At 44.6% G+C, this 18,920-nt stretch overlaps 1 protein-coding gene across 2 annotated transcripts; it reads left to right on the forward strand.

Moving 5' to 3' along the window:
* Positions 1–1,047: 1,047 nt before the first annotated feature.
* Positions 1,048–3,676, forward strand: LOC141172723 (nicotinamide N-methyltransferase-like). Of its 2 annotated transcripts, none has more exons than XM_073657190.1 (3): positions 1,048–1,290; positions 1,898–2,105; positions 2,752–3,676. In XM_073657190.1, exons 1-3 carry the CDS (start codon positions 1,086–1,088, stop codon positions 3,173–3,175), a joined length of 837 nt encoding a protein of 278 aa, XP_073513291.1. In that variant the 5' UTR covers positions 1,048–1,085; the 3' UTR covers positions 3,176–3,676. The 2 variants fall into 2 exon arrangements, with proteins under 2 accessions (XP_073513291.1, XP_073513290.1); XM_073657189.1 differs by having other exon boundaries at positions 1,049–1,290; positions 1,883–2,105.
* Positions 3,677–18,920: the final 15,244 nt, after the last annotated feature.

Raw genomic sequence — 18,920 nt, forward strand, 5'->3', positions numbered from 1 at the left:
TTCTCTTGCATCAGCAAGCGTATACTCATAGGAGTAGAACTCTCTCATCTGCTGATGTCTGTGACCTGCGGTAAGCTTTTTACCGCTGGTCACAGTCACAATTATCTGACAGAGTGATCCCTCAGCTCCCTGACTGACGGTACCAATTTTAGCGCTGATCAAAGCCCATATTTCCCGTGCTGTCACGCAGATGACAGCATGGGAAACCATGGATGTTTAAGCCCACCATTCATATGAATGGGGTCCAAGTTCTGGTTTGAGTTTGAGTACCATTCTGGTACCCGATGCAAACTTTTTTTTTAGCTGTTTGGCCGACCCCACCAGACCCCAACATCCACAGGTTCGCCTATCACTAGTGATAGGCTATAGGGAATAAAGGAACATTCTGTGTCATATATGACACCAAGACAGTAAGTGTGGTGCTTGGAAGCTATGGTTGAAACACTCATTGCTATTGTAATATTTGGTAAAGGTATTTTAGTGGATTGAGTAAACATGATAAGTTCAGGTTTAGAGAGATTCAGATTGAAATAGAAGGAGGAAATTATGTTAGAGACAGCAGACAATCCTTTACAAACATCACTGTCGTCATTTGGGCTCACAATTGAAATTCCCTATCAATATGTCTTTGGAGTGTGTGAGAAAACTAACACACCTGGAAGAAATCCACGCAAACATGAGGAACATACAAATCCATGCAGATGTTGTCCTTTGTAGGATTTAAACCCAGGAACCACTGAGCCCCTGTGCTGCCACCTTTGTTGAAGTAAAAGTAAAAAGGTAATAAAACGAGTTAAAAAATGAGAAAAGTAAACTATAAAATATCATTTTTACCAGATTACATAGTATGATAGATCACATGCTCTTTTTTAGAATTCATTACAGACTGATAACTAAACAATTACCTGCTGATTTTTTTTTTCTATTGTTCCTTTAGCAATGAAATAAGGTTTTATATATTTGTTTTATTTGAATTTATGCTAATCCATGTTCCCATGACAGTCTCATGTAAGTAATAACTTATGATATTTTAATATATATATACTAATCCTCTTTGCAAATTGATTCATGCTGATTATATAAGGATGTTGAGCTTCGGTGTAGAAAGAGCCTCCTCGTCTGTGATACAAGATTACACAATGGATTCCAGGACCTATAAGATCTATCATGAACATGGTTTTGATTCCAGACAACATCTTGAGCATTATTTGTCAGATAATCCTGAAATGGCCTTTGGAGAGGATTTCATGATATTTCCCATGGAAAATCTTAAAAAAACGTTCTCAGAGGGTATGTATTTGTCTATCATTATTTATTTTTATCATACTTTTATTATGGAGTATTTGTCATTGATAAAACGACAACAGCATCCTATTATCAGAATCACCTTGTGTCTAACTCTATAACCGTCCGCCACCCTGAACTGGACTTTTTTTCAGCACTTAAATGAAATTACTTTAAACAAGAAAATAGATAAATTGGAAAAACTTGATCTCGAGCTGTGGTTGTTCAAATTTGCAAGGTTTTGGAATAAGAAAAAATCACAATAGAATAAGAATATGAGTCTTATATAAAAATTAGGTAATTTTCTGATGCTGCATTGCCTGATTCTGATGCCACAGTTGCTTATCTTGTGACCCCCTATATGATACTGTCAGGTGGGTCTAGTACTGTATCTACCTTATACAATTCGGTGCACCCCATTTTTGTTTCACTCTTCTTATCAAAAAGATCCATGAGTTACTGATATCACATGTGTTACATGGACCTCTCTCAGTGGACAACCGGTTTTGTCCTGAATAACAAAAATTACGGAATATATTTAAATGGCCACAATTACAAAATCTATGACGGTTTAACATTTCAGATTTTCCATACTCAGGCTTTTTTTCTTCAGGTCATATTAAAGGAGACATCTTGATTGACCTCAGTGTTGGTTCCATGGTTCATCACTTATATGCGGCCTGTGAGTTTTTCACAAACATCATCGTGCTGAAGGTTACTGACAGATGCATCATGGAGCTGAAAAGATGGGTGGATGAACGTACAGGAGCATTTGATTGGGGCCATGCCGCAAAACTTCATGCTGACATAGAAGGAGAAAGGTGAAGTATTTGTCCAAATATTTAGAGAGATATCAGTTAGCTGTGTTGAAATATGGCTCTTGTGGTACTTTTTGAGAAATGGCCGTTCCACTGGTTCCTTGACAAAATCAATGTATCACTGAGCTATTAGTCCAACACTATACCACACTAGAGAGGTTGAGTCCTGTACATTATGACACCATAATCTTAGGAGTAGAACCAGTGTTCTCGTGAACACCTTTTCATAGCTTTGCCCACATGGTCTCCAGACTAATCTCCAGCTATCATTGAGTCTAAGTCAAAAGTAGTAGAAAAAAGACAGGAGGACAATAGGGTTTTATTCTATAAACTAGTAAAATCCACAGACTCCTGTATAAGCCCTTAAGCTTTCAATAATGATGCAAATTTTTCTTGCTCAATTGAAATCCTACGTCAATCCAAGATGAAATCTTTTCTGCTCTCTATTTCTGATCATACTTAATAAAAGGCAGTACAAAATCTACATTTGTCATCTGAGATCAATATTCACATCCTTAGGGTATCTTAAAACTCATGTCTTGGTTGAATCAGGTCCTTCTACCTGTACTGGAAGACAAAATACAGCAAAGCCAGGTCTATTGATAGCGACTGGGGCAATTATTTTTCTTATTTTTTCCTTTTGTTTCAGTGACCTGTTGCAGGAGAAAGAAGAGAAAATGAGACTAGCATTGCAACATGTTGCAAAAGTTGACCTGGGGAAAGAAAATATGATGGATCCGATCGTCTTACCACCAGCAGATTGTATCATCAGTGCTTGGCTCCTGGATTCTATAAGTAAAGATCAAAATGACTATATGGGATATCTCAGGAAGTTCTCAGGATTGCTGAAACCTGGAGGACACATTATTTTAATTGGGGTATTAGATGCAACATATTACACTATCTCAAAAGAGAAGTTCCATCTTTTCAGATATGATGAAGATTTTGTCAGGAAGGCTCTGGTTGGAGAAGGTTTTATCATTGACTATTGGAAGGTTAAGAAGAAAACAGCTGAGAGTGACCTTATGGACTATAAAAGTACTATATTCATTTTAGCTCACAAGCCTAAGTAGAGTTATCCTAAGTTAAATTTGTGTGTAAAGCTTAGAAAAAATATAAAAACCTTTAATGAATTTACTTTGTGATTTAATTTCTCTATACAATTAATAGCAAATATCATTAATTGCATAAATAGACTCTATTGTACTAAAAGTATTTTGCACTAGAGATCTGAGAGGGTATATTATTTTCATATTCAGCCTTTAACCCTTTCACAACCTATAACGTAAAGGTATGTCAAAGGTCATATCCCGGCACTTGATACGGGCTCCGGCGCTAAGCCTGCATCTTTTCAGGCACATGAACGAAAATGCAAAAATAGAAAAAAATCCCAAGGTCGTGAAGGAGTTAAAATACTTGAATTATGAAAATTATACTAGTAATGCAAATTATATTATAATACATCAAAGTATAACTCCATTTTTGAAGCTATAGATTGATTAATAAAGAAGTTTCTAGATATTTTCTCTTATTGATATTTTTAACAATAAAAACTATTTGCTTAATAAAGTTAATTTATTCTCATAATTTGTTCTCATTAACACTCTTTCCAAGTCAATTCCAGGTGATTATATAAAAACCCAGAGAACAAGTTTACAAGGAGTCACTTTGTCTGTGATTCAAGATTAGACGATGGATTCCAGCACGTATAAGCTCTACCGTGTTGATGGCTTTCTTACCAGATAATTTCTAGAGCATCATTTCTCAGATAAATCAGATAAGGCATTTGGAAAGGATTCCGGAAAGAAGCACTCCCATCAAAATTTTTATCCACTTAATATATTACAGTCATCATATTATATGGCACTGTCTACTTAAAATAGCTCATTTTGCCTTTCTACCCAGCTAATTCTTCTCTTTTCCATTAGGGCTACAATATCACGTGATTAAAAACTTACTAGATGAATCCTTCTAAGCTCTATGTAGAAACAGGAGGTCAATTTTCTCTTTATGAATCACTGCAAAAGTACTGGACAGGGGGGTGGAGGGAGCAGCTGGGTCAGAAGTTGAAGAGGGTGAAGCTAAATGCAGGGACAAAACATTTCCTGTTTCCACATATAGCAGAGAAAAGAGAAGAATTAGCTGGGTAGAAAGGTAAAATGAGCAATTGTAAGTTCACAGTGCTGTATAATATGAGGGCTGCAATATATTAAGAGGATACAAACTTTGATGGGAGTGCTTCTTTAAAATTTCTCATTAGAAATCTTACAAAAACTTTTACAGAGGGATTTTTATTGGTTTACTAGTATGTATCTTTTCTTACTTATTTCCCGCTGAGTTAACCAGGTGATAATAAATAAAGAAAGTACAGTTAGATCCATATATATTTGGAGAGAGACAACATTTTTCTAATTTTGGTTCTAGACATTACCTCAATGAATTTTAGACAAAACAATTCAGATGCAGTTGAAGTTCAGACTTTCAGCTTTCATTTGAGGGTATCCACATTAAAATTGGATGAAGGGTTTAGGAGTTTCAGCTCCTAAACATGTGCCACCCTGTTTTTAAAAAGGCCAAAAGTAATTGGACAATTGACTCCAAGGCTATTTCATGGACAGGTGTGGGCAATCCCTTCGTTATGTCACTCTCAATTAAGCAGATAAAAGGCCTGGAGTTGATTTGAGGTGTGGTGCTTGCATTTGGAAGGTTTTGCTGTGAAGTAAACATGCGGTCAAAGGAGCTCTCCATGCAGGTGAAACAAGCCATCCTTAAGCTGCAAAAACAGAAAAAAAACATCCGAGAAATTGCTACAATATTAGGAGTGGCAAAATCTACAGTTTTGTACATCCTGAGAAAGAAAGAAAGCACTGGTGAAGTCATCAATGCAAAAAGACCTGGGTGCCCACGGAAGACAACAGTGGTGGATGATCGCAGATTAATCTCCATGGTGAAGAGAAACCACTTCACAACAGCCAACCAAGTGAACAACACTCTTCAGGAGGTAGGCGTATCAATATCCAAATCTACCATAAAGAGAAGACTGCATGAAAGTAAATACAGAGGGTTCACTGCACGGTGCAAGCCACTCATAAGCATCAAGAATAAAAAGGCTGTACTGGACTCTGCTAAAAAACATCTAAAATAGCCAGCACAGTTCTGGAAGAACATTCTTTGGACAGATGAAACCAAGATCAACCTCTACCAGAATGATGGAAAGAGAAAAGTATGGCGAAGGTGTGGTATAGCTCATGATCCAAAGCATACCACATCATCTGTAAAACACGGCGGTGGCAGTGTGATGGTGTAATGGGGACGGTTGCAAACAAACTTTATTATAATGGAAAGCAACCGACCCCGGGGTCCGCAATGCTGCCTGGAGGTCTGCTGCCGAACACCTTCCACGTGAGAAGGAAGACAGCCAACTTAAATGATAAACCCTTCCGTGTTACTGCACACAGGAATGGGTATAGTGGTTCGCTCTATCTCCGTTAACTGCACGGGAGATGTGCGACCGGGGAAGTAGCTGTAGCCCTGTTAACTACACATGGGCTACGCAGTGGGCGCTAGGATGCGTGTGTGACTCACGCCGCTGTGTAAGTGCTCTCAACCGGCGTGCTACCGGACTGAGGAGGATCACTCCACGTGGCTCACAGGCGGCACTGGGAATACTGCGTCTGCAGAGCGCTTGGGATGTATGGCGAACCGCTAGTCAGAGCCAGTCTGAATGGCCAAGCTACCTGCCTATTTCCACTAGCCTGCCTATTTCCAGTACACCTGCCTATTCCAACTAAAGCACACGTGGAGCTCAAAAGGCCAAGCGTCCACACAACACCATCACTGCTCAAGTATCAGAGCGCGCCACCATGTTTGTGGGTGGACCTTTTAAAGACTAAGCCTTGCCCACCGTCGCACGATTGGTGATGCCACCCCTGGACCAATCAGGCGGTGCCAGGTCACCGGGTCAGGTGGTTGCCAAACCACCAATCACGGTCCGCCAGGTCACGGGCATGCTCAGTGCGGCGCCTCTCGGACTTAGGCTGCCATAGCCTAGTCTCTCTCCGCAACCTGTGCTTCATGTTTCTAGGCACAAATTCACAAGATACCACTTGTACATCTTGTGCATTGGCTAGGTGTTAGGACTGATGGTGATGCTGTGCAGCATCAGCCCTGGCTGGACATGAATGAGAGACCCCAGAATCCACTAATGACTCAGAAACTACTTCTGATCCAACAAGCACTCAGTGCCTAACAGATGGCTTGGGCATGTTTGGCTGCCAGTTAGAGATGAGCGGTGTTCGACTCGAACTGTTCGCCAATCTTAAATTCAAGCTGTTTTGGGCGGTGTTCGAACCGTTCGGCGAGCACGAACAATTTGAAAAAAATTCGGCTGTTCGAGGTTATGTTCGATAACTGTTCGTGCACCAAAATCATAACTGGATTTTTTCTCAGTAATGCTGAAAATTAATGTTAATACGCAGTTTGAGTGTACAGCGGGGCGGGGGGAGGGGCAGTGGATGGATCTCTGCAGAAATAATGCCGATCTCAATTTTTTTTCTCTTTCCCGCATTTACAGTGGTGAGGTGCAATCTGTCAGCCTATCAGCAGCGCACACACGGAGCGAACTGCTTTTTTTCACACAAGCAAGGGCATGTGTCATTGGCAGTGTATGTCACATGTCCTTGCCCTATAAGACCCAGCCATTTTCCCCATCGCCACCATTTTCTCACTGCTGCAGCTGCGTGTTAGACGGCACCGCTGTTGCTGTGTGCGCTATACTTTGAGTGTTAATTTCAAGCCAATTTTCGCACAAATCTACAGATAGCTTGGAAGTAGGGAATAGTTGTGATTGCAGTCCTTTTAAGGACTAGGTTACATAATTTCCTATGACTTTTATCAGGCAGGTCTGTGCTCTTAAATAGATAGGTTGGGAGTAAAGACTAATTGTAATTGCAGTCCTTTTCAGGGCTAGGTTACATCAGTTCCTATCACTTTTATCAGGCAGGACTGTGCTCTTAAACAGATAGGTTGGGAGTAAAGACTAATTGTAATTGCAGTCCTTTTGAGGGCTAGGTTATATCAGTTCCTAGCACTTTTTGCCAGGTAGGTCTGTTTTAGTGCTGTGCAAGTTTTTTTCACAGCATTTGGCTAAATCTAGCAAAGCAAATCCTTTTTGGCCTCTTGCAGTGTGTGTTACTCAGTGGAGTAGCCTATCTGTGTTGCAAGCTACACCACCTGTGTATAGAATACAAATTTTTTTACTGCACCTAGTGAAGTAAAACCTTTTGGGCATAGCATCATTCTATTAGTCCATCTATGCTAACCTCCACCAGGTTGCAAATTCAAAATAATTTTTATCTGCATCTAGCTCTGAAAAAATATTTCGGATTGTAGCAGTGTGTGGGACTTGTTCTATTAGTCCATCTATACTAACCTCCACCAGGTTGCAAATTCAATATAATTTTTTTCTGCATCTAGCTCTTAAAAAATATTTCGGCTTGTAGCAGTGTGTGGCACTTGTTCTATTAGTCGATCTATACTAATCTTCACCAGGTTGCAAATTCAAAATAATTTTTATCTGCATCTAGCTCTGAAAAAATATTTCGGCTTGTAGCAGTGTGTGGGACTTGTTCTATTAGTCCATCTATACTAACCTCCACCAGGTTGCAAATTCAATATAATTTTTATCTGGATATAGCTCTGAAAAATATTTCGGCTTGTAGCAGTGTGTGGGACTTGTTCTATTAGTCCATCTATACTAATCTCCACCAGGTTGGAAATTCAATATAATTTTTATCTGCATCTAGCTCTGAAAATATATTTCAGCTTGTAGCAGTGTGTGGAACTAGTTCTATTAGTCCATCTATACTAACCTCCACCAGGTTGCAAATTCAAAATAATTTTTATCTGCATCTAGCTCTGAAAAAATATTTCGGCTTGTAGCAGTGTGTGGGACTTGTTCTATTAGTCCATCTATACTAACCTCCACCAGGTTGCAAATTCAAAATAATTTTTATCTGCATCTAGCTCTGAAAAAATATTTGGGCTTGGGCTTGCAGCAGTGTGTGGGACTTTTTCTATTAATCCATCTATACTGACCTCCACCAGGTTGCAAATTAATAATAATTTTTAGCTGCATCTTGCTTGTAAACTCATTTTGGGCATATTAGCAGTGTGTGGTACTCATTCTATTAGGCCATCTATACTAAGCTCCACCAGCTTTCAAATTACTAATAATTTTTAGCTGCATCTTGCCTGGAAAATAAATTTACACATAGTAGCAGTGTGTGGTACTCATTGTATTAGGCCATCTATTCCAAGCTCCACCAGCTTTGAAATGAATAATTATTTTTAGTTGCATCTAGCGCGGAAAATTTTTTTTCTTCCCAATAGTGGTAGCAATAGAAATATGGGGCGCGCTCCTGGCTCACAAAAATATACGCTTCACAACAAAAAACACCAGCCTAGCGCACGGCATTAATAAGATGGCATCATCGTCTCTCCCATCTATGCCAGCTAGCATTCCTGTGCCTAAAACACAATGCATGGGTCTGCGCTAGCCACGATGCTGAGGGGTCTAAAGCTGCTGCAAACGCTTTATCACAATTCAATTGGCAGATTTTCACAGAGCTTCCGCCCCAACGCCCACCCATTGGGCAACAGTTGGCCACCCTCCCTATGGGATCTAGTGGCGAATAGTTGATGCCATTAATCAGAGAGTCAGTTGCCCCGTCGACGTGGCAAGCATACGGTAAGGCATGGGAAGAGTGGACACGACTAGTAGCAGGCAGACGGGTTGACCAATGTGAACAAGCCAGATTACAAGTCACCATAGAATTTCTCCACCAGCTAATGATGAGGGGCATATCAGGGGTGTCAGCGCAGCGGTGTCTGACCGGAGTAGCATTTCACTTCCAACTACTGAATTGGGGAGATGTGACAAAGAGATTCATCATCAGACAATCCATAAAAGGGTGGAAAAGGGGTCAGCCAAGTCAGGAGTGTAGACGTCCCGTCCCGTGTCACTAAAACTGATTTCTCACATCATATCCCTAACACCATTAACATGACACTCACAATTTGAAGCAACACTACTGTCTACTGCATTTGCGATCGCCTTCTTCGGGGCGCTATGCATAAGCGAATTAGTCCCTCAATCCAAAATTACCACCAGTGGAGGCTTATTACACCAGGACATAGTCATAGCCAATAATGCAATACATCTACGCATACGTAAATCGAAAACGGTTCCAGCGGGCAGGGGCACTTGGGTTCTTCTACAACCCAAAAACGGTACACTGAGCCGTGTAACAATAGTAAAAACACATATAACCGTCAGATCACAAAGTTATTTCTTCCTATCACACATTGATGGAATGCCATTATCAAGATACCAGTTCCAAGCTATATTTAATAAATGCATAACATCGACAGGGAACCAACCCAAAGATTAGGGGACACACTCATTCCGCATAGGCGCGGCCACGGAAGCAGCAAGAGCAGGACTGTCAGAAACGGAAGATCAGAGGATAGGGAGATGGCGATCCACGTGTTTGGTGAGATTCATAAGACCGGACTTGTTATCCTAACGTGGTTTGTTTCTTTTACAGGTGACGCTAAGCCAACAGTGTGGGTGATAGGCCACTCGTATATATATTGGGCAGAAAAAAGGGCGAAAGTCCACCCAGGCGGGAGGAAATTAGAGTTTCATAACACATATTTCAACTGGAGAGGTATTAGAGGCCTGCTATGGCCACAGGTACTAATGGAGGTAATCAAGGTAGGGAGAGAGGCAAGAGGTCCGGTCATCTTAGTTATACAGGCCCGGGGAAAAGACTTAGGTCATCACAAGAGCGCATAACTAATAGCAATAATGAAACTAGACACTGAGCGCTTCAGAGAATTTTTCACAAAACTAACTATAGTATGGTCAGAGATTGTGCCGATAGCGGTATGGCAAGGTGCGCGAGACACCACGGCCATCGAACGGACAAGGCGGGTAATAAATATTCAGATGGCAAAATTTAGAAGAGACAGAGGCAGTGTAGTGATACAACACCGACAACTGGAAGGAGATGAAGCAGGCCTCATACGGCTCGACGGTGTTCACTTAATGGATATTGGACTGCACATATTCCTGTCAGGACTCCAGGACGGAGTGGAACAAGCGTTAAGAGTGATGGATGGGGGTCAGAGTCCTACATATGAGTATGCAGGATCCTCTGTGGCCTGGAAATAGAAAGGACATGTTGGAGAGTTACACTTGTTGGCCAACTTGCCGGTGTGGAGACCCAGGGCATGCTGCAACAAACTGAATTATTTTAGAAATGAAATGCCTTTCTAATGGAATGAGTATAAAGAGTTAATAAAGCTGTGACCGATCCTCACCCATCCAGTTGTAAAAGTTACATTATTGTATTGTCAAGGAAAGGGGGGAGGTAGGGTGTCTGAGCATCTGGGTTTGGTTGGGGGTCCCCACAGTCTGCCTAGGCTAGATGCATTTAAAAATTCTTATTAGATACACAGGCGGTGCAGCTTGCTTCGCAGCTGGGCTACTACGCCCAAAGTATTGCCTAGGCTAGATGCAGTTAAAAATTCTACGCTGACTAGCAGACACTGAAGCTTTGGAGCAGATATCTGAGTAAACAGCTCTTCAGACTCAACCATCTGTGTTACCCCAAGCCATAGTGTATGTAGTTTCTTACAGTTAAAGGGGGGGGGGGAGCAACCCAACCCACCTGGAATTGAGGATGACAACGTCACGTATAACACAGAAGGGGACTCCAAAAAGAGTTTCCATTTTTTCCAAAAATTGTGGCACAGACACCACTTAAGTGTCATCAATTGCCCCAGAGTTGCTTAAAATGGTTGGTGAGGTGATTTTACCAAATCCTCAAGCTTTTAGTCTCCCCTGGATGACACAGGGGTAGAAAAGTCCTTGCGGATCCATGATTTGTTCATCTTTATGAACGTGAGTCTGTCTACATTGTCAGTGGACAGCCGCGTGCGCTTATCTGTCAGCACACCACCAGCAGCGCTGAACACACATTCAGAGAGAACGCTGGCTGCAGGGCATGACAAGATCTCCAAGGCGTGAGTGGCGAGTTCCGGCCATTTTTCCAGTTTGGAATACCAAAATGAGCAAGGGTCCAGTGACACAGTCATGGCTTCGATGTTCACTTGGAGATACTACTGTACCATCCTCTCTAGGCGTTGACTAAGTGTCAGACTTCTTGTCTCCTGTGGCCTTGCAAAGGATTGTCTAAGAAAGTGGTGAAACGATTCCACAAAATTGCTGTTACCAGCAGATACTGTGTTACTGTTACGGTTTGAGTGATGAAGACTCGACAGTCCCACGGTTTGCAAGTTAGAACAGTTAGATTCACTACGTGCACCACTGGTGTTTTGTGGAAAAGCACATGTAAGATTCTGCAACAGCCTCTGCTGATACTCCTGCATGCGTGAATCCCTTTCTATGGCAGGAATTATTTCGGCAAATTTACTTTTGTACCGGGGATCTAAGAGAGTGGCAACCCTGTAGTCGGGATTACTTTGAATTCTGACAATCCGAGGGTCATGTTGCAGGTAGTGCAGCAAGAAGGCACTCATGGGTCTTGCGCATCCAGGAGGACCAAGTCCTTGTTGTGTTGGTAGCGAGGTAAGAATCATGCTTCCTTCCTCTGCCCTCTCCCCCCAACCTCGCACAACAGAAATGTGATCAAGGTCTCCCTCATCTGATGAGTCTTACATGCCCATCGCCAGTTCGTCCTCCACTTCTTCCTCGGCTCCTGCACCTTCCTCAACAGTTTGGCTGCTACCATGCACCCTGGTTAATCCCTCTCCCCCACCCTCCCATGCCTGCTGCCTTGGAGCTGCCGACCGTCTGGACCTTGGAGATGTTATCCCTTCCGCATACGACTCCTCCTCTACTTCCTCCACCTCCTCTTGTCCCACCACCTGACTCTGAATTCTGTTTAACGTGTGCTCCAGCATGTAAATCACCAGAATAGTCATGCTGATAATGGCATCGTCGTCAGCACTAAACATCTTCGTCGCCATTTCAAAACTGTGCAGAAGGGTGTGTGGCGCCCCTGAGGGTTCAGTCGCCGCAGAGGTACTGCATCTCACCCAGAGGTGTGGTATATCACCCTCAGGTAAGGAAGGAGTATGGCTCAGGACCCTAACACCTGCATCCAACACATACCCGCAGTGGGGGAAGGCGAGATTGCTCCTAAGGGAGAGCACAGTCCCAGGTCCCTAGCTGGTGGGAGGGTCCTATGTAGTGGGTGTGGGTGGAGAAAGCAGCTTAGGGAAGCACATGACAGGGAGAGTATAAATGGGAAGCCATCTTAGAAAGAGCAAGCCAGTCAGAGGAGAAGTGACAGGAGCAGAGGCTCTGCATGAGCTCTGCTCCGGAGGCGGGCCTAGCCTGGGAGGCCCAGACTGAAGGAGAGAAGAGAGGAGTGGGAGCAGGAAGGCTCCAGGAACCGAAGGGACCCTAGGGGTACGGGCCGTGCAGAAGGCCACCCGTACTCCTGCTGCTACCAGGAGGTAGAGGGGTCAGGTCAGATAAGGAGAACCGGTCCCTCAACTAGCGGAGAAACAGCAAGGCTCAACTAGAAACCGGAGGCTGCAGAATTTCATGTACTGCAGGCCAAAGTCCACACCAGTCTCACTAAGAAGGTAGCCACATAGGACCCAGGGGACGGAACACACGTCGCCCGCCAAGGCCCGAGGATACCGGATAGAAGTGTCACTGGGTGTGAGGTGCAAGGAGAAGGCCAGAGAAAGGACACACAGAAGGGAGTCCTGCTAAGTACTCCGGAGCTCTCTGGGGGTGTACTGAGCCCCTCACTCAGTATGCACAGCTCGATGGGGGAGATTGCTCTGGTACCTGTAATCTGGACTGCAACAACTGTGAGTAAAGATCTTGGGACTGCATCACACGGACTCTGTATTCATTACTGACTCCCTGCACTACAACCACCATCATCCACCCACACTGCCCTGAAGCTACACTCTTCCTGTGGGGAGTAATTATACCATTGCTGCAAAACCACCAGCTTAAGAGAACTGTTCCGTAGCGGTGGCCCCTTTGGCCGCACTCCACAGGTGGCGTAGTCGGACATTATAAAACCCATATATACAAATTACCCTTGGATTGACCGCCCTGGGTCACAGACCGGGTCGCCGCCACAGTGACTACAACCCCCAGCGTCTACGAGCCCGGCTCCGGGTACCCCACGGCCCAGGGGGCATGTCAACTTCATAGGTCCCTTATCAGAACGTATTGCACCAGGGCTTGTCGGTGCTGCCACAGTCGCTGCAACATGTGCAGAGTTGAATTCCACCGTGTCGGCACATCTCATTTCAGCTGGTGAACTGGCAGGCCCAACGACTTCTGTAGAGACGTAAGTCGTTGAGCTGCGTGATGCGAACGGCGGAAGTGAGCACACAGCGACCGTGCCCTCTGCAGAAGGCCATCTAGTCTGGGATAGTGGGCTAAAAATTGCTGGACAACCAGGTTCAACACGTGAGCCATACAAGGCACGTGTGTGACACTGCCCCGGCGAAGGGCTGCACCCAGGTTTGCTGCATTGTCGCTCACGGCCCTCCCTGGTTGCAGGTCCAGTGGAGGCAACCATTCATGAAACTGGGTCTCCAGAGCTGACCACAACTTCTCAGCTGTGTGACTCACATTTCCCAGACATTTCAAAGTAAACACCGCCTGATGCCGTTGAGCCCTGCAGCCAGCATAGTAAGGAGGTGTGCAGGATTCCTTCTGCGCAGTTAGAAAGTGGGTGGAATTACCAGACAGGCTTTGGGTGCAGGTGGAGGACCGAGAGGAGGTTGAGGAGGCATAAGCAGTGGAGGAACTTCTAGATAAAGAGGATTGACGTACAACTCGTGAGGATGGCAAGACTTGGACAGCAGCCCCTTGTCCTGCTGTCACCATAGTTACCCAGTGCGCAGTCAGCAACATGTAACGCCCCTGTCCATGCCTACTCGCCCAAGTGTCTGTGGTGAAATGCACCCTGTCACACGCAGAGTTTCTCAAAGAAGCGGTGATGTTGTGTGCAACATGCTGGTGGAGCGCAGGCACACCTTTCTTTGAGAAGTAGTGCCGAATGGGCATCTGGTACTGGGGCACTGCGACGGACATAAGGTCTCGAAAATCCTCTGTGTCCTCCAGGCGGAAAGGCAGCATTTCTGTAGCCAACAGCTTGCAGATGGTGAAATTTAACCTCTTAGCTATTTCATGGCTAGGAGGAAATGGTCTTTTACTTGTCCACATCTGAGGGACCGAGGGCTAGCTGTTGTGCTTAGACGGGGTTGAGTAGGGTGTACCCGGCAAACTTGCCGGTCTGTGAGGAAGATGCAGGCGGAAAAGTTAGGTTGCCTTGATCCAAAGGTGGTGCTCTCGATGTCGGAGAGCGCTCGTCACCAGCTGGTGCTTCCACTTCCAAATGAAATGATGACCAGCCAATCACACTGGCTGTTGCGGGTAAAGAGGTGGCAGGTCTGTGTCCAAAAACATGTGTGACTGCTGTCCCCCCAGTCAGAGAGGATGAAGAGGCCGCGGATGGACAAGATGGGGCAGACGGTGGTTGGCATTCCCGCTAGGCCACATTGTAGCACAGTGAGCTTCCCACTGCAACTTATGCTTCATATCCATGTGACGGTTCATGCATGAAGTACTCAAACTATGTATTTTTTGGCCTCTACTTAGCTTTTGGTGACAAATATTACAGATAACACGAGTTGGGTCATCCTTATCGATCTGAAAAAATACCGGTCAGAGGCAGAGTTGTGGTTGAGGATGCAGTTGTTGACGTGCTTCCAGTACTCCATCTCTGTCCAGGAAGGCGCAACCTAACCTCGTCGTCAATAGCATCTGTGACACCCAGCTGCGCTTGGTATCACAGATCCTAGAAGAGTGCATTGATGGAATCCTCCACAAGAGGCCCCCATAAACATTCACACATCTCCACTTTCCACCTCAGACCAGCAGAGGGAGCCCGTTAGGGATATAAATAGGGAAGGTGGAGCTAGGCAGTTCAGTTCCTCTGAAGAGTTCCTGTAGTAGAGAAGCCTAAGAGAGGTCAGTCTGCAGTGGGGCTCAGTCTAGTCTAGAGAACTCAGTTAATAGTTCAGCAGTGGAGCACGAGGCTCCTGTTAGCTAGATTCAGGGAGCCCTGTTAGTGCTTAAGGTGTGCCGGCACCATAAGATCGGTGAAGCACAGCAAGATGCCGTTAGTGTGTATAGCCTAGTGAGGGCCCGAGTAGGCCGAAGGCGAGTGGAGAGTTAGTACATAGGGGGCAGAGGAGCTTAACCAGCTCACCCCGAAGAATTTACCGGACACCGGATCCGAGCTTAACGGGATCTCCATGACCCAGTAAGGCATAACCGGAATCCCTGGAGAACTACAAGTACCAGGATCGCTAAGGTGCTGATACGTAACAGAGCCAGGAGACGCTTAGACCTCGCATACTGGGAGCGTGAACTCCAAGACAAGGCCCTACCACAAGTTCAGCCAGCGCAGGACAGAGACAAAGTTAGACCGAGCTCCAGTCAGGTCAGAAACTTACTACGCTGAGGCAAGAAACAGGAGGCCCTACACCCGCTCATTGGGGGGGATCCTGATATGCACCCTTCACCCTACAGTGCTCCGGGATGTGCCTGAATTTCCACCAGTAAAAGGCACTGAAGTGACTACCGTGTCCTTTCCCGTTCTTGCTCTGACCCAGCTGGGTCTCGCCTGTCCTGCATTCCCCCTGCATACGCTGCCCTGAGGCCTAGCTCCACCTGTGGGGAGCTATACCATCGAGCTGCCTTATCACCGGCCTCAGTGGACTACTGCAGCGCTGGTGCTTCTCACCAGATACCACACGTGCCCGGGAGCCGACCATTGCTACATCTCAAAGGCCAGGCAAAGGCCCGGGTACCGAGTCATCCCCATCCCCTGGGCTAGTCACATCCTCCTCCACCTCCTCTGCTGACCTCATCGACTAGCTGACTGTGGGTTGACAGTAAGTGGAATCTCTAAACTCGTCACCATCACCCTGTGTGTTCTCACACCCGTCGTCCTCAGAGCCAACCTCTTCCTGTCCTGACCGAAAAGTCAAGTTGTCACTCCAATCAGGTATTTGAGTCTCATCATCGTCTTCATCATTGTCTCCACCAACAGGAGTTACAGTTTGGGAACGAGGGTCTACATTATGCTCAGAACCTTCTTCATCTGGTCCTGGATCCGACTCATAAAGATTCTGGGCATCAGTGCAGATCATTTCCTGATCTGGATTAACAGAAACTCTGGAGCAGACCTCCGTTTCCCAGGCTATAGTATGAGTAAACAGCTGTGCAGACTCAACCATCTGTGTTACCCCATACTCAGACGGGCAGCTGGAGACTTGGGAGCTGTGAGGAAGCAAGTGTGATTGGGGTGACACCTCTGAGGACTGGAGTATTTGTGATGTTGAAGTTGAGGTGGAGGAGAGCCCACTTGAAGGAGCACTTGATATACGTTGAAGCACCTGCTGTTTTTGTGCCTCATCTGGAATTTGTAGCAATGGGCGTGTCCCTAAGAAAGGGATCGTATCACATTGTCCACGAAAAGAAGTAGACATCTTAGTTTGGCTGGAAGATGGTCTTTCTTCTGCAGATGTTACTCCCCCCACCGCGGGGGGGCTCGACCCACCAGCGGACAGGCACCAGTATTGAGAGAGGGGGGCTGGCCGTCAGGGTCCACCGCAGCTCTGGCACAAACCCGGCGACACGGTGGTCGCAAGGGCAGGAACGGACTGGCCGTGTCGGCTTCGCACTTTTTTGGTTTTAGAAGGGCATGCCATGCCTATATCTGTGTCTTCCCCTCCTTTCACTCCTCCACCTCTTTTCTTTTCGCATGACTATATGTACTTGTCACTTTTCCATGTGTTAGTTGTGTCTTCTGAGCAGTTTGTCAGCTTTTGGACACCTTTGAAGGTATTTTCTATGTGTTTCTATGTGTTTTTGTTTGCCTGCCATTGGCTTTAACAGTGTTCGACGGTGTTCGACGAACACTTCGAAGAACAGTTTGGCGAACATACGGGTGTTCGACGAACCGAACCGAACTCAAACACTACGGGGGTGGCTCAACCCTACTGCCAGTGGCACTGGGTCACTAGTGTTTATTGATGATGTGACACAGGACAGAAGCAGTCGAATGAATTCTGATGTATTCAGAGCCATACTGTGTGCTCAAATGCAGCCAAACTGATTGGTCGTCGTTTCATACTACAGATTGACAATGACCCAAAACATAAACCAAAGCAACCCAGGAGTTTATTAAAGCAAAGAAGTTGAATATTCTTGAATGGCCAAGTCAGTCACCTGATCTCAACCCAATTGAGCATGCATTTCACTTGTTAAAGACTAAACTTCAGACAGAAAGGCCCATAAACAAACAGCAACTGAAAACAATCGCAGTGAAGGCCTGGCAGAGCATCAAAAGGAGGAAACACAGCATCTGGTGATGTCCATGAGTTCAACACTTCAGGCAGTCATTGCCAGCAAAGGGTTTTCAACCAAGTACTAGAAATGAACATTTTATTTACAATTATTTAATCTGTCCAATTACTTTTGGTCCCTTTAAAAACAGGGTGGCACATGTTAAGGATCTGAAACTCCTAAACCCTTCATCCAATTTTAATGTGGATACCCTCAAATGATAGCTGAAAGTCTGAACTTCAACTGCATCTGAATTGTTTTCTTTAAAATTCATTGTGGTAATGTCTAGAACCAAAATTAGAAAAATGTTGTCTCTGTCCAAATATATATGGACCTAACTGTATAATATCACTAAGCACATTATATGTCATTGGATTTTCATGTGTAAATGCTAGAGAGAAAAAGACATATAGTAGATTAGCCTTTCTCACCTCCTCCTCCACCATTTCACCCAGATTATTTTTGAGGGGGTTAACACTATCATTTTTGAGTTTCTTACTATTTATATAGTTGAAGAATATTTTTGGATTATATTTACTTTTTTGGATATTCGACTCGCTGGCTTAATCTTTGCTTCCTTGTTTGTTTTTTTTACACAATTTTTTTTTCCTTATAATTATTTAATACCTCTTGCTATAATCTTAATCAGGAGGCTTATAAATGTGTCCCATTTGTTTTCTGAACTTTTATTTTATTAATTGTCCCAGTTTATGGCACTAAGATCATCTCTTAGCTGATGGAAATTGACCTTCCTAAAGTTTAGTTTCCTTGTAGCCCCTCTGCTATACATCTTATCAGAGGATATGTGAAATCATATTATTTTGTGATCATTATTACCCAAGTACCCCCCTACCCTAAGATTTCATATACTGCCCGGCCTTTCAGTTAAAATTAAGTCAAGATGGGCCCCCTCTAATGGATGCGCTATTTCTGGGGCGGCTGAGGGCTGGTGTTTCTAGCCTTGGAGAGGGCCAATATTCATGGCACCCTTCCCGGGCTATTAATATCAGCCCCCAGCTGTCTGCCTAGCCTTTGCTAGCTATTAAAATAGGGGGGACCCCACGTCATTTTTTGGGAAGGTCCCCCATTTTAATAGTTAGTAAAGGCTAGGTATTCAGCTGGGGGCTGATATTAGTAGCCTGGGAAGCTCTGTGGGTATTACCCCATTCCCAGGCTTCAAACATATGCCCCAGCCGTCTGCTTAACCTCCGCTAGAGACTAGAATTACGGGGGACCCCACGCCAATTTTTTTTTTAATAAAACCTTTATTTTAACACTAAATGACAAGTATAGTAATCAACACTATCACTGTACTTTTTATATATGTGACTGAC

This window comes from Phyllobates terribilis, unplaced genomic scaffold, assembly GCF_046119375.1.
Source record: "Phyllobates terribilis strain yellow unplaced genomic scaffold, ASM4611937v1 Scaffold_12__6_contigs__length_324123572, whole genome shotgun sequence".
Classification (NCBI taxonomy): Eukaryota; Metazoa; Chordata; class Amphibia; order Anura; family Dendrobatidae; genus Phyllobates; species Phyllobates terribilis.

Bases quoted from the DNA above. Each gene is read 5' to 3' on its own strand.
- LOC141172723 (XM_073657189.1), top strand. From the start codon at position 1,086: ATGTTGAGCTTCGGTGTAGAAAGAGCCTCCTCGTCTGTGATACAAGAT. The intron at 1,291-1,882 runs GTATGTATTTGT...TTCCATACTCAG, and splicing joins TAAAAAAACGTTCTCAGAGG to GCTTTTTTTCTTCAGGTCAT. The intron at 2,106-2,751 runs GTGAAGTATTTG...CTTTTGTTTCAG, and splicing joins GCTGACATAGAAGGAGAAAG to TGACCTGTTGCAGGAGAAAG.